General features: G+C 45.0%; 1 protein-coding gene across 4 annotated transcripts in view; it reads left to right on the top strand.

Moving 5' to 3' along the window:
- Positions 1-14,482, top strand: part of CASS4 (Cas scaffold protein family member 4) — a 45,011-nt gene that overhangs the window by 5,831 nt on the left and 24,698 nt on the right. Inside the window, exon 2 of one of the 4 annotated variants that reach the window (XM_032606591.1) lies at positions 3,582-3,713. The exons of 2 other annotated variants lie outside the window; for them this stretch is intronic. In XM_032606591.1, the coding sequence (XP_032462482.1) occupies positions 3,690-3,713 (24 nt within the window). In that variant the 5' untranslated portion in view covers positions 3,582-3,689. Of the gene's footprint in view, positions 1-3,581; positions 3,714-12,681; positions 14,123-14,482 lie in introns of those variants that run through there. One more of the 4 variants, XM_032606593.1, reaches the window with a different exon arrangement.

Raw genomic sequence — 14,482 nt, 5'->3', positions numbered from 1 at the left:
AAATTAAAAACAGGGTGACCTGATAGAGGTGATCCACAGAAAGGGCCTCTCTGGAAACCAGAATGATGGGAAAAGCTTTCCAGGCAGAGGGAACAGCAAATGCAAGGGCAGGAAGGAATTCAGCAGAGCAGAGCATCCATGAAAACGCCAGTGGTCAGAGCAGAGTTAACAAGGGTCGAAAGTGTCAGAAACAAGATTCGAGGGGTAAGCAGGGTCTGTTCACATAGGGCCTCGTCGAAGCTGTAAGAACTTTGAAGTGCATTCTAACTGCAGAATGCACTCTAACTGCATTCAAACTGCTACTTTACACAAGCCGCTGGCCTGTGTAAAGTAGGAGATAACATGGGCTGATTTACGTCTTTTAAGACATCTTAAGGCTGCCGTGCACACACAGACAGTCGGTAGGAAAGAGCAGAAGCGGGGAGGTGAATCAGGAGACAGGGCCAGGGCTTCATTTTCCATTTTGGATGGTACCATGCTGTTCTCAACGCACATGGAGAAGAACCGTTTGCTCTGTCTTTTGAAAAAAATAAAACATTTGGTGTTTGAGAGTGTCAGGAGATGTGATCAGAAAGAATAGTAAGTAAAGGTATAAATAGCTTTTATTGAGGTACATGTGCTATATGCTTTATTTTTTTAAGAAACGGATGTTTCTTTTCCACCAACTTTATTTCCATTTTCTTTCATTCATTCCACAAATATATTGAGCCAGACGCTGCTCTAAATGCCACAGAAGACAAAAGTCATCACTTTTCTCAATATTTAATAAACTGTCATTAGCGTTAAAAGTCCATTACCTTCTATTATTCTTTCCCCTGTTCAATAACCTTTATTCTCTCTTTTTTTTTTTATAAATTTATTTTTGGCTGTGCCGGGTCTTCGTTGCTGTGCGCGGGCTTTCTCTAGTTGCAGCGAGCGGGAGCTACTCTTGGTTGTGATGCGCGGGCTTCTCACTGCGGTGGCTTCTCGTTGCGGAGCACGGGCTCTAGGCACGTGGGCTCAGCAGTTGTGGCTCGTGGGCTCTAGAGCGCAGGCTCAGTAGTTGTGGCGCACAGGCTCAGTTGCTTCTTGGCATGTGGGATCTTCCCGGACCACGGCTCGAACCAGTGTCCCCTGCGTTGGCAGGTGGATTCTTAAACACTGTGCCACCAGGGGAGTCCATAACCTTTATTCTCTTAACATTGTATTTGCTATAGAGCTCACTTTGTCGGGGGAGAGGGTTGCAGAAAAAAGGCCAGACAGAACACCAACTGCTTATACTACAAGTTAAAAATGTTGCCAGGAGACTTTTCAAAGGAGAGTGGCCTGCATGATAATGGAATGAGGAAGCGACCTTAGAAATGTGTGTGGTCATGTTGGAACTGTGATGACTCAGGGGGGAAATGACAAGAGCCTGGAGGGGAAATAACTTCAAAGGAGGAAGGTGGGAGGCTGGTAACAAAGAAAAAAAAAAGATACCACTACAAGTGATATTCGAAGACTCCAACATGAGTTGCAAAAAGGGGAAATAAGTATTTTTGGAACCATTTCCAAACGTATTGCCCATAAACCATGTGTTTATTGGAATGGAAGAGGGCTCCTGTGTGCACATGGCAAGGACAGAGATAGGAACAAGAAGGCGGAGTGCACGCCTGCGCCTGGGACGGCATCTCCTGGCTCTTTGCAGGGAGGCTTTGCCAGCTCTTAAAACTCCTCTAGGAAATGTTATTCTTGGTCAAGTCTGGGCTCTGCATCGGGCCCACTCACTCCAGGGTGAATCGATTGTTCTTTTTCTTTAAACCCTTGCTTCTCCTTAGAATCAGGAGCAGTTTTGTTTGTTACACGTTTGTTAACAGGCAGCTTGTCTTTTGGGGCTTGGAGGGGGTGAGAATTGGGGTAAGAAAGCAGTAGGGTGCCTCTCCCTTGGAGACGCTTGCCATCTAGTTAACAAAAAGTAAAACGTACCTGTGGAATGTTCTCTTGGGCTCAGAATTTAAACTCAGAGGAGGCTGAAAGGAAATGAGAGTCAATTACTAATAGCGAGAATGTCAAGTTGCTTCGTCCTACACGGATGTTTCCCAACATGGAGGGGATCAGCAGCCCTGGGGAAATCAACAGGGACAGTTACAAAGCACATTCTCTATAACCTTCCTTGTGGTGCTAGCAATGGGTTTATCTGTGGCTCATTATTGACAACAAAGTGAATAAACCCAGTGAACTGGAATAAATGCCCACCAACAGACTGAGAGAAGAACTTAAAGAACAGGTGGCTCGTTGCTTTCCTAACACCCCCAAAAATGACCCTAACAAATGGAGAATTCGGTGAACAAGTATGAACTTTCACATTTCTCTGAGATCCAGTAAACAGCTTGGACCAGTTTTGAATTCTTCCTGATCAATCAAATGGAAAATAATCACACCCTGCAGGGACTTTGACCTCATTCATACAAGATGATTTTAGGTGTGGTACACAGATAGAACATTTCTTAATGTTAGCTCTGTATTTTAATGTGCATTGGAAAAACCTAAAAGTAGCTCATCAAACTTGTAATTTCATAGATCATATTGCTTTGGGAGACTGTTGTTTTTTTTATTGGCTTAATTTAATATTTTCCTTAAAGTTAAAAATGTACAGACAAGCACATGGATATGACAGGAAGCATGCAGTTAATAGACACACGAAGTTTAAGAAACACAGTCTTAGACAAAGCTTTCTCCTAATTGGCGGTGGTATAATTGCTTCAGACCAATCAAAGGACACGAAACACCTTCTTTCGTCTCCATGCCTTTGATCCCCTTTACGCTTCAAAACAAGAAAAAGGGAAGGAAGGAAAAGATGAGAAAGGAAAGGATCCCACCTGTCATTTTCTTTAATCCCTCTGATGGCTTTCATGAAGTAGGAGATAAGAGCAAGACGAAACAATGCAAAATGCAGGGGGTTGCAGCTGGATGGGAACCCTACACTTTCAGATGAGGATACTGAGGCCCAGGAAAATTCTCAACTACTTGCCCTCCTCCCTCCATGTGTTTCTCACAAGAGAGGGCTGAATTCTCAACCACTTACCTTGGCCCAACATTGCTTTCAACTCCTCTTTTCCCCAAACCAAATATCTGAAACAAGAATTCAGAGACTTGTCTAGCAAGGAATGAACTTGGAGGTGGGGATGGGGTTTGGGGGATGGATGAATAAATATGCTTGATCTCTAGGGCACTACAAGCTACAGAAACAGGTCCATGGTATAACATGGACCTGTCTTGGGCCACATCCAAAAATATCAATTACTTAGAAGACCTGGGAGATCTTTATTGTTGCATCATTTCAACCCCGGGCTTAGACTTAACAGAACCTTGTTCACCTTCCTCCCACCAGCACACGTTGTCAGACATACAGTAGGTGCTTAATAACTGTCAAATCAGTGAAGCACGAAAAGTGCATTTTAGCAAGGGTCCCATGAATAGGGGAAGTATATTCAAACAATATACCTTCCAGTAGGACCCAAACCTATTGGAAACCACAGTATTCAGACATCAGGGAAGAAAATGTTTCATTTCCATTGGGATTTTTTTGGAATTTTTTTCTGACCACAGCCTCTTTCTCAAAGTCTCATTAGTCGGCAGTGCCTTCTGCGGCTACCCAAGTCCCCGTGGCGAGAGGCCTTTTCATCTGAACCATTAGGAAGAATTCAAAGCTGGAAGGATCAGAGTTCAACATGATCATGGAGAAATCAGTTAAGGTTTGTGCGTGTTCACAGACTAAGCCATGGTCAGGATCATTTTTAGAGGTGTTGGGAAAACAAGGAATCCTTCTTTTATTCACGTTTTTCTTTTTCTCTTATATCCCTTCTCATTTCCAAGTTCACCAGGCTTATTCCCTTCTTAGTCCCCAGTGCCCACAGCTAAGCCAGAGACAATGGCTATTTGCATCCAGATGGGTGGAAGGGAACCGATGTGTTATGTAACCAGCCCCTACCTTTCCCACCCATGGCTGTTGGTTTCAGCCCAGATCTCTCACCCCACCCCCGGTAGGGACAGCTGCAGAAAGAGCAGTGCTCAGGCACAAGTGTTCTAGACCCCAAACCTCACAGCATGCCAGCACCAACTACTACAGGAGTTCCCTTCTGAAGTGATTTCTGCCAGTGTTTTCCAGGGTATGGACTAATCACCTTTAAAAATAATTTCTTTAAAGGATCAAGACGAAGGTGAATGTGAGTATCTGAGTTTCTCTCCCCTGGAATCCATTTCCTGCAAGAGTTCAGTTGCTTAGGACTCAGAGTGAACTGTGTAAATGCATCCATTACTTGTTATTCTGCATTTTTTCCACTAAGTTAAGGAAGTAGGTAATGATGTTTCCCAAGCAACTATCCCATCAGTGGAAATTATCAAAAGTTGTTTTATGTCCCACGTTTTGAAGCAAAAAAGAGAGAAATTGAATTTTGTTTAGAAAGCTCTATTCTACTCAGTTAAGTTTTGGGTTTTTTTCGTTTGTTTTTTTCTTTTTTTTTTGCAGTACGCGGGCCTCTCACTGCTGTGGCCTCTCCCGTTGCGGAGCACAGGCTCCGGACGCGCAGGCTCAGCGGCCATGGCTCACGGGCCCAGCTGCTCCGCAGCATGTGGGATCTTCCTGGACCGGGGCACGAACCTGTGTTCCCTGCATCGGCAGGCGGACTCTCAACCACTGCGCCACCAGGGAAGCCCTAAGTTTTTTTTTTTAAAGCTTAAAGGTGACTCTAAATATAAAAGTAATCTGGAAAAAGGCATTTCAGTATCTCAGTTAAATGACTTCAGATCACTTTCTACACATTCTGGAGCCTTTTAGTCTAGAACTTTTCAACTTTGTCAGAAGCAGAGCTGAAGCTAAAACTCAGTTATTTTCTAGCCTATCTGGCAAATTAATATTAACCACAAGAAAGACAGCAGTTTTCCCTCAGCCTCTCTCATTTAACTGCTTTGCTAAGTTTTTTATAAAAATAGCTCCAAGAGAAGCAACTCTTCTTTATGCTGTGGGATGATGCAAGAAATTACTTAGCTGTCACCTCATTTAAAAAAAAATTCTAAGTATTTCTGAAAATGAAATGCAGATCATTGCAGCCAAGCTGTGTCAAGTTCTACAGCACCATGTTAGGCATGACACATTAAAAGGAAATAATTTAATATAGTTGCAAATCTCAAGGCAAGTTCTGGTTGTGAAATATTACCATTTTGCTATGTTAAGTGACTCGGTTCCCTGTAACTTGTGGAATTTTACTTTTCAATGTAAATGTGGCTATGGAAAGCTACTGAAATTCATGAAAGGAAAGAAAAGTTAACTTAGAGAAGAGAAAGAGGAGGAGGCCTAATGGCCTGGTGGCCCATCTCAGCTGCAGACCTCATAATACAGTTCCACGTGGAAGGAAAGAAGCAAGTGGTTATCCCAACGCCTTCCCCAATGTTACGCGAGTGCAAGGCACAGCTGCAGTGTCCTGCGGCTGCTGGTCCTAATTTCTGGTCTTGGGAACAGTCCCCTCATGGGGGCCCCTCCCACCTGGCCCAGGTGTTTGTGCCCAGGACCATGTCATTCTGCAGCTGACCACAGGGGAGGGGGCATAGTGGTGGCAAAGGCACCCGGCCTCTCCTGTTTACCTGGAGACTTATTCGATGCCTCTCTAACTTACCTGGGCCAGACCAGAAAAACCCTTAAAGCTTCACCCTACCTAAACTTCTGTGACTCTTAACACACCTACTGTTAGACCCTGTTGCCTTTAAGTGGTAGGTTTTTGTTGCCTTCTCTGGATGTCGTCTGTGGCCCTACTCTCAAGGAGCTGGGGAGAAAGAAACACAAAATCAGCTGGTTCTCAACAACTGTCCAAGCACTTCTCAGCATTTTTCATGCTGTAAAGGGTCCTCTGATGGATGGGCAATGAGAGTCCCATCAATAGTGTGAGTTATCCTGGAAGTACACAAAGGGTTTCCCCAGATGCCAAATGCTTTTATGTGGCAAAATGCTTTGGGCTGAGATGAAGACTGACTGGGTCAAGGTTCCCTTCTATCAAATCTGGGAGTAGAACAAGCTTAAGTGATCATGGCAAGCAGGAGCTCAAGTTCACCAACGCAGAAGCAATTCTCTTCTAACAGAACAGAATCTTTTTTAAACACTAGATTTGTATATTGAAAAAGCAAAACACATACATATGGCTTTAAAATTTCAAACTGTACCAATGAACATGGACTGAAAGCATGTTTTCCTTTAATCCCAGAGCTCTATAGTTTCTGGTCTCTGGTTCAGCTAGCCAGAGGGGGGCTTATGATGACTTATGTCATCTTCCAGAAAGATACTGTACTCATAAAAGCATACATGGGGACATACTGTCTGCACAGTTTCTCATCTTGCTTTTTAAAATATTAATCCTTGGGAATTCCCTGATGGTCCAGTGGTTAGGACTCCACACTTTCACTGCCCAGGGCCCAGGTTCGATCCCTGGTCGGGGAACTAAGATCCCACAAGCCACGTGATGCGGCCAAAAAAAAATTAATACTCTATTTTAGAGAATGTTCCACTTCGGCTCATTTAAACTCTACCCCATTATTTCTAATGGCTGTATAGTATTCCATTACACAAATGTGTCATTATTTACCAGTAATTACATTGAAGCCATTTCCCAAATTCTTAATGGAGAATCTAATTCTGATCCTCTAACCATACAACTTACCCAACTGAGATAAAAATGTTTTTATCAGCTTACCATGCCTCTCTCCAGAGGCACACTTTGTCATTTGCTCATCCATCGAAATGCACATGCCATCTCACGAAGGATAGCGTGCCAAGCACCATGATTTGTAGGCTAGAAGGGCAGACTCCAGGGTCAGAACTGCCTGTGTGCCAATCTTGGTTCTATTCGCTGCCCTCCGAGCAACCTTGGGCTAACTCACTCACCCTCTCTGTGCCTTAACTTTTCATCTCTTAAATGGGACATTAGTAACAGTCCCTGCTTTATGGGATTGTGACTATCAAGTGAGATAGTCAATGCTAATTACTTCCCCCAGCACGTGAAACAGAGTTGAAAAGCTGTGAGCAACCCTTATTAATGAGGCATTGGCTACATAGAGAACAACAATACAAACCTGACTCAATATCCATCCGAAAGATTAGAGAGGATTTTTTTTCTCTTTGATTAATTATGGGAACTTAATATCAGTTGACACATACAGTGTGTAAGAAGTCTGCGTTGTAAGTGGGGAGCCTTCCCAGACAGCCCTTGCTGTGACTCCTTAAAGCCTATTGAGCCCTCCTTACCTCTCCCCAGATTGCCTTGCAGAATGCTGTCACCCATCCACATCTCTCATTAAAAAAATGTCATGTGGATACTTTGTTTCTTCCTCAGGGTTGTCCTCCTTCGTCTGTCTTTCTTCCCTTTTTGGAGAATGTGGGTGGGAAAGGGAAAATGGAGGTGGTGAGGGGATTTTTCTCATGCTCTTAGAAACTTTATTTCTCTCTCTCTTCTCTCGATTTTGTTTAACATAATGCACTTTAAAATATGATGGAAAATAAACATTCACGAGCCAACAGATAGCAGCATTCTCTCTGCTTTGATCTTTCTAAGCCTATCTATGTATTTATATAATATGAAATACTTCCAAGTACATTGAAGGAGGGACCTTTGTCTTTAAAGATGATCAAAGAGCTTTCTCCGTTCTGCATGTGCTCCTATGTTCTGAGTCTGGGCTCAGCAGCCTCATAAAAGATGTATTAGAGAATATCTCATTGATCTCAAAGGAAAAGTTCCTACATCCAGGGAAAACCTTCATGAACTTCTTATGTATAACTATTCTCTCTCATGGCCCTCAGAGGGGGAGTATCAATCATGCCATCACCTCCCCCTAAAACTAACTACTACTTCCAAGAATTCTTGGAAGTAAGTCATGGAATCTGTGAGAAGGAAGCTAAAATGCTAAACATGGATGCTTTTCAAAGAAGGATTTTAGTAGAAGAAGAATGCCCGTCTTGTTAATGGGGTTCCACAATGTCGTACAGAGCAGGGACCCAGCAACGGCTTTCTGCTCAGGGTTCCTTCCATATTTATGATCTCTCTCTCTTCCTGTCTGGGACGCTTATTTATTTACTACTTCCTGCTGTGAGCTGGTGACCCTGTGGTATGATTTACCTTCCCAAGGAAATGAAGATTTTCTGGCTACTTTAATGGAAAACATTCCAGGATCTCTACTCTCCTATCCCCTGGCCACTAACTCTGTCATTTCAAGAATACAAGAGTCTGGGGGTGGGGGGAACACTTGTGGAGGATAAAGCGTGGAAGAAGCAGGATTGGGTCGTGATGCTGATCTGACCCTTGTGAAGGGAAAGAGGGGAGCAAGCAGGGGAGGGTAGAGAGAGCCTCAGACTGTGAGCATTTTGCACATAGTCTTGGATAACATAATGGGGGGGGTGGTGACGGGGTGCTTCAGACCAGATTGCCCATTAGAGGAGTCCTGCACTGGGCAGAAATGCTCCAGGCCCCGCTTGTTAACTTCCAGTTTGCAAAGGAAACCAGTGTGGGGCCTCTAAGAGCCCAGCAGTGGGCTGGACTCAGCCGCAGAGTACTTCGTTTGGCCCAAGTAGTCATCTTTTGAAATCTGCCTGAGCGTGCCGCAGTCTCCACCACTCCCAAACGTCTGACACCTGGCCTGCCTCCCTGACATAATACTGCTTGCCCGGCTCCTATGACCATTTGAGTTTGCCTCTCCTGCCTATAGATGTCATTAACCCAGCTCCTTCTAAGTTTACATGCATCTAGACTTCAGCAGATTAGAGTAGGAAATTGACTTGGACTTGGGGAGGCTGTGCACTGAATTGACAATAGCAGGCTTCAGAGTCCGACAAACTCGATTTTGAATCCCCACTCTACTGACTGCTGCTGTGTGACCTTAACCTCTCCTAGTCTCGGGCACCATAAAGCTCTAAAATGAGGCCAACACAGCAAGTGAGCCCCCCACCCCCACCCCATCCAGCTCGAACACTGAGTTTCTGCAGCTTTGCTCTTTCAAGTGAACTGAAGGAAAGTGGAAAGTAAAGCAGGAAGGCAAGCCAGGCTCTTGGAGAGCCAGCATGGGGCAGTCACTGAGGACCTGTGCCCACCCTCCCGGCCCAGAGAGGGGATGACCATCCTGGCGGTGGGAATGATGCAGAAGCCCAAAAAGAGGCTTCAGCAGGTGGCATTTCTACAGGCTCATCTAATGTGGTTCTGCTTAGAACTGTAGCTGCTGGCTCTTCGCATCACTGCAGAAGACAAAGTATGAGAACCAAATCTGTCTCTCTGCATCTTACTTCCCTTGGTCCACAGCGCACCTCTCTTCCCTTCTCTGGCAGTTACAATCCTGCCCGTCTTTCAAGACTCACCTCAGGGTTGCCCGCAATCCCTTGCCAACTCCTCCTGGCAGTGCTCCTAGAGCCAACTGCCACCCTCATCTGAGCCTCAGGCATCTCCCGCCTGGACTGGATCACTAGCTTTGGCTTCACACTGGCTCCGTGGAATCCCCTTTCCACCCAGCAATCAGAGATAAACATCAACCAATATGGAAACCAAGCCCCAGGTTTTTGTTTACTTCTCTCCAGACAACCTGGTCATCTTTCAGGTTCCCCGACTCACGGTGCACTTCGCATAGACACACAAATTCAGTCCCTCCCTCCCTCACCCACTTTTCTTCCTCTGACTGGATGATTTTTCCCCCTTTCTTGATCTGACTAACTTCTACTCACTCCCAGATTGCAACTTCCATGGCCCGTTTCTCAAGGGAACATTCCCTAAGCCCTCATCCATCCCCACTTCCCAACTGCACTCATAATTCCTCATAAATGTCTATATCTTCCTTCATTTCACTTAAGAGAAGTAGAAACCCTACGTTTATTTCTGATGTGACTGGAATGTGCCTCCTCTGCTAGGACGTACCCCGGCGTGAGATCAGGAACTGTTTTGTTCACCACTGTATCTCTAGCAGAGTGCTGGGCATATAATCGACGCTCAATGCAATCTTGATGTATGAATGATTGAATGAATGAATGAATGAAGCTAGCTAATTACTCCCATGACTCATTGCTGATTCAGTATAGATTAGCACATTGCATCTGGCCATTGTGTGAACGTCTCCCCAGAGAGGGAATCTGTTGTTTGCCTTCGTTTCCCTAGTCTCCTTTCCCTTCTCCCAACTGTTGTATGAAGATGGGCATTTGGGGGAAATGTCCTTTTTGGAAGTTGGTTAAGAAGGTTTCTTCCGTTGTACCTAGAACCTAACTGTCTTTTTTTTTTTTTTTTGCGGTACGCGGGCCTCTCACCGTCGTGGCCTCTCCCGTTGCGGAGCACAGGCTCCGGACGCGCAGGCTCAGCGGCCATGGCTCACGGGCCCAGCCGCTCTGCGGCATGTGGGATCTTCCCGGACCGGGGCACGAACCCACATCCCCTGCATCGGCAGGTGGACTCTCAACCACTGCGCCACCACGGAAGCCCCCCTAACTGTCTTTGTGCCCAAAGAGAATAAAAATATAAACATATGCCCTCTTTCATCTCTTAAATATCTACACGAATGTTTCCAAATTATCACCCTGTTAAAAAATAACTCGGGAGTGGCCTCAGTGACAATTGCAGTTGTTATCAGGATGCTTTGCAGTCCTCGTCAGTCCCTTCCATCTGTTGTCTGTAAAGTGTTCAGCGCAGTGCCAGGGCATTGGGTTCACGATGCCTGTTTGCTGTGGCTGCTATTTCTTGTTCTCCCCACACGGCCAGCCTGTCCATAAAAGCCTGGGTTGCCCCGACCGGACTGTTTCTTGAACATGCCTAGAGGGTCATCACCTCCAAGTCCCGTGGATGCACGTGGAGGAGCCCAGCCTCCAGCGTGTGGTCAGGGACATTCTCTTCAAGAGGTGACTCGAGCTGAGATCTGAAGGAGGATGAGTCATTCGTGCAAAGATCTGGCAGAAGAGCGTTCAGGGCAGGAGGACGAGCATGGGCAAAGGTCCTGAGGTGGAAGCAAGCTTAGTGCATCGCAGGAAAGTAAGAAAACGATGCAGCTGGAGGGAAATTAACGGAGGAGTAGCAGCTCGGGAAGCCGATCAGGCAGGGCAATCTGGTAGGGAGTTTAGGTTTTGTTCTAAATGGGGTTCTAAGCAACTGGACATTTTTAAACAAGAGACCAAAAGTCTGATTTATGTGTATAAAATACCACTCTCTGCAAATCAAAACTACAATGAGGTATCACTTCACACTGTCAGAATGGCCATCATCCAAAAGCCTACAGATAATAAATGCTGGAGAGGGTGTGGAGAAAAGGGAACCCTCCTACACTGCTGGTGGGAATGTAAATTGGTGTGGTCACTATGGAAAACAGTATGTAGGTTCCTCAAAAAACTAAAAATAGTGCTACCATGTGATCCATCAATCCCACTCCTGGGCATATATCTGGAGAAAACCATACTTTGAAAAGATACATGCACCACAATGTTCATAGCAGCACTATTTACAATAGCCAAGACGTGGAAGCACCCTAAGTGTCCATCGACAGAGGAGTGGATAAAGAAGATGTGGTACATGTATATTATACAGTGGAATATTACTCAGAGCCATAAAAAGAATGAAATAATGCCATTTGCAGCAACACAGATAGACCTAGAGATTATCATACCAAGTGAAGTAAGCCAGACAGAGAAAGACAAATATACCAAATATCATTCTGGCTGGTGTCTAGAGACTGAATTGTAAGGGGAAGCGTGCAATAACGGATGTGAGGAGAAGGCTTAGAGTCCACGTGACCTCGGACAAGTCATTTGACCTCTCTGACCCTCCATTTCCTCATCTGTAAGATGGGAATAAGAAAACCTCCCTCTGAGGCAGTTGAAAATTAAGTGACATAATGGCTTCAGTGCCCCCAACACAAGTCCCCATTCAATGTAGTCCACTGTTACCTACCTTTTCTGGGAGAGGAACTCCCCAAGATTTCTCACATTTTAAAAATTCTTTTATGACACAAATTTTGATAGTCTTTGTTATTAAAACTCTAAGACATTAATTGACTGCAGGAGATGTCTCTGGACCAACTATAATGAAATACTATTCTGAAGGGAATCATGTTATAGCAACATATTTAGGATTTTCCTTTGCTGGGACTTTACATCCTTTAAGATGCTGGCTGCTGCTCTGAAGGCTGTAAGTGCAAAGTAAACTGTGTCTCCATTTTGGACACAGCTGTGGGTGCCCAATGGGGTGAGTGATCACACAAGCCCATTGTTCTCTGGCCAAGCATCCCCGCCTTTTGCAACAGGCAAATCCACTGGCCAAGCTGATGCCAATGTGGGCACTTCAAAGCAACTGCCATGTTGAAGCAACTGCTCTGTCTAAAGATACACAGTATCTTATTTCTAGACAAGTGGAAGCACGTCTCAGATGATGGGCTTTTTCTTTTCAGACTATGTTAGATGTATTTCATGGGAATTGTGATGATGGGTTGGAGATTGTATTTTGTTTTCCCATTTCTTCCCAGTGTGGACAGTTAAAGTATCATTTTCATAAAGGTAAAATCATGACTCTCATGCGAATATAAAATGAACTCATGTCAAAGATTTTATTAAACTGAGTAATTAATGAAGGAACCAGAAAAACAGTTAAAAGAGCATTTGAGGATCTAGGTATCTGGAGACAATTCAATACAGGAATATTGGGATAGGATCGCAGGGCTAGACACAAATCTGGTTAAAATCCAACCAACAAGATAATAAACCATTAACATTTCAGGTTATCTTTTCTTACTGAACAGAAGTTACTGGCTTCTTTAACTGGAAAAAAAAGTCCACAAGGTAGCAAGTAACTTTACTAAGTCAGGACCTTTAATCAATACGCTTTATAAGATTCGAAACCTCCCTTCCCTCTAAATGCTTCATCTCTGCTCGATTCTCTAAAGCTGAGCACCCATATTCATGTGAAACCAACTGACAGCACATTGAAGGGACAGTACTAGAGTGGGCAGACTAGCCAGGCCTCGAGGTCCATCTTCTGGACATCTCAGGGGTGATTCTTACTGAAAGCCATCAAAAAGAGTGGCCAGAGAGTCAGAGAGCTTCCTTCTTCTTAGACAGAAATAGGAGCTCTCACCTTGGTGCTGTGTGTCTCTTTACCTTCCAAAGACTTGAACCTAAGGCATCGCATCACTCATCCTTAACCACCCATTAACTAACCAAGTAGCCAGTGAGCACCTACTGTGTGCTGGAATCTGGGGATACAGTAAGAGCAGGAAAGTGTGGTCCCTGCTCTCCTGGACGTTATTCTCTGCAGGGAGACAGATGCCAAATAGATGATCGCCCGCTTAATGATTAAATACAAGGGTCATAAATCCTGATACGGAAAGGTGTTAAGAAAAAAAAATGGGGAGAGCTAGCTTAGTCTGGAGGAATATGGGTAACGAGGCATCATCTTTCAAGGAAAGGACACTTTAAATTAATCTGAAAGGATGAGAGGGGTTTCACGGGGAGCAGGGGGGCAAGGTGCTGTTTTGGGTAAAGGGAACAGCTTGTGTGAAGGATTCGAGGACCCCAAAAGGGTGGCGCTCCTGAGTGGGTGGTGAGGAAGTGACGCCATGAGGCTGGACAGGAGAGCAGGGGCCTGGAAGTTTTAGCAGAGTTGGGGCTTCATCCAAAGGGTGCTGGGGAGCCGTCGAAGGGCCGTAGGGTGAGGAATGACACGATCAAAATTTGTGTCCCTGGAAAGTCCAGCACTGGGAACAGTGCTGGTAAATACTCAGTAAACATTGGCAGAATTCGTGAAGGAGCACAGGGCTGGCCCGAGGGGATGCTTCCCAGGATCCCTGGCTGTTAGCTCTAACTCAGCTCTTTGCTTTCCAGTTGAACCTCATAAACTCACTCAACCTCAGACAAGTAAGGCTTCATACCATCCCTCTAGCTGAGGATCTGTGGTTCGCCATGGATGAAAGAGAAAATCTCCGCAGGCGGCAATGACCCTCACTGTACACCAGCCCGTAACGCTTCAGGCCCTTCTTCCTTCTTTGAAAAATGAGTTAACAGTGGAGATGCCCCAGGGAGGTAACGCCCTTCCCAAACTGCAAAAACATTTCAAGTTTTCTTGACAAAGATTTTAAAACGAGTGCGCCATCCAACCAAGAGCTAATGCACAGGGTATGTTAGGGTGCAAGGAAATGGGCAGTTTCATTCAAGGGTCAGGGTGGGCAGATGTGGAAATGACTCAGACCTCGCTGGAGGGCCGTGAGCAGCCTGGAAGGGGGAGCCCCAATGATTTCCACCTGCAACTCCCCTCCCACAAATGTGTCTGTGGAAATAACAGGGGGAGTTGCAGATGGTTGGCTATCAAGGTAATCATTTCAGCATTGTTTGTAATCGCTAAAAACTGGAATTAGCTAAAATGTCCCCAGATCAGGAAGTTCGAGTATGGGTCATTCATACAATGGAGAACCATTCTGCTGTTTAAAAGGATAGTGAAGAAAACTGTTTATAGGCCGAGGAAGATGTTCACAATCT

Source organism: Phocoena sinus, chromosome 15 (genome assembly GCF_008692025.1).
Source record: "Phocoena sinus isolate mPhoSin1 chromosome 15, mPhoSin1.pri, whole genome shotgun sequence".
NCBI lineage: Eukaryota > Metazoa > Chordata > Mammalia > Artiodactyla > Phocoenidae > Phocoena > Phocoena sinus.
The sequence above is the reverse complement of the archived record's forward strand: the minus strand, read 5'-3'. Positions and strand labels throughout refer to the sequence as shown.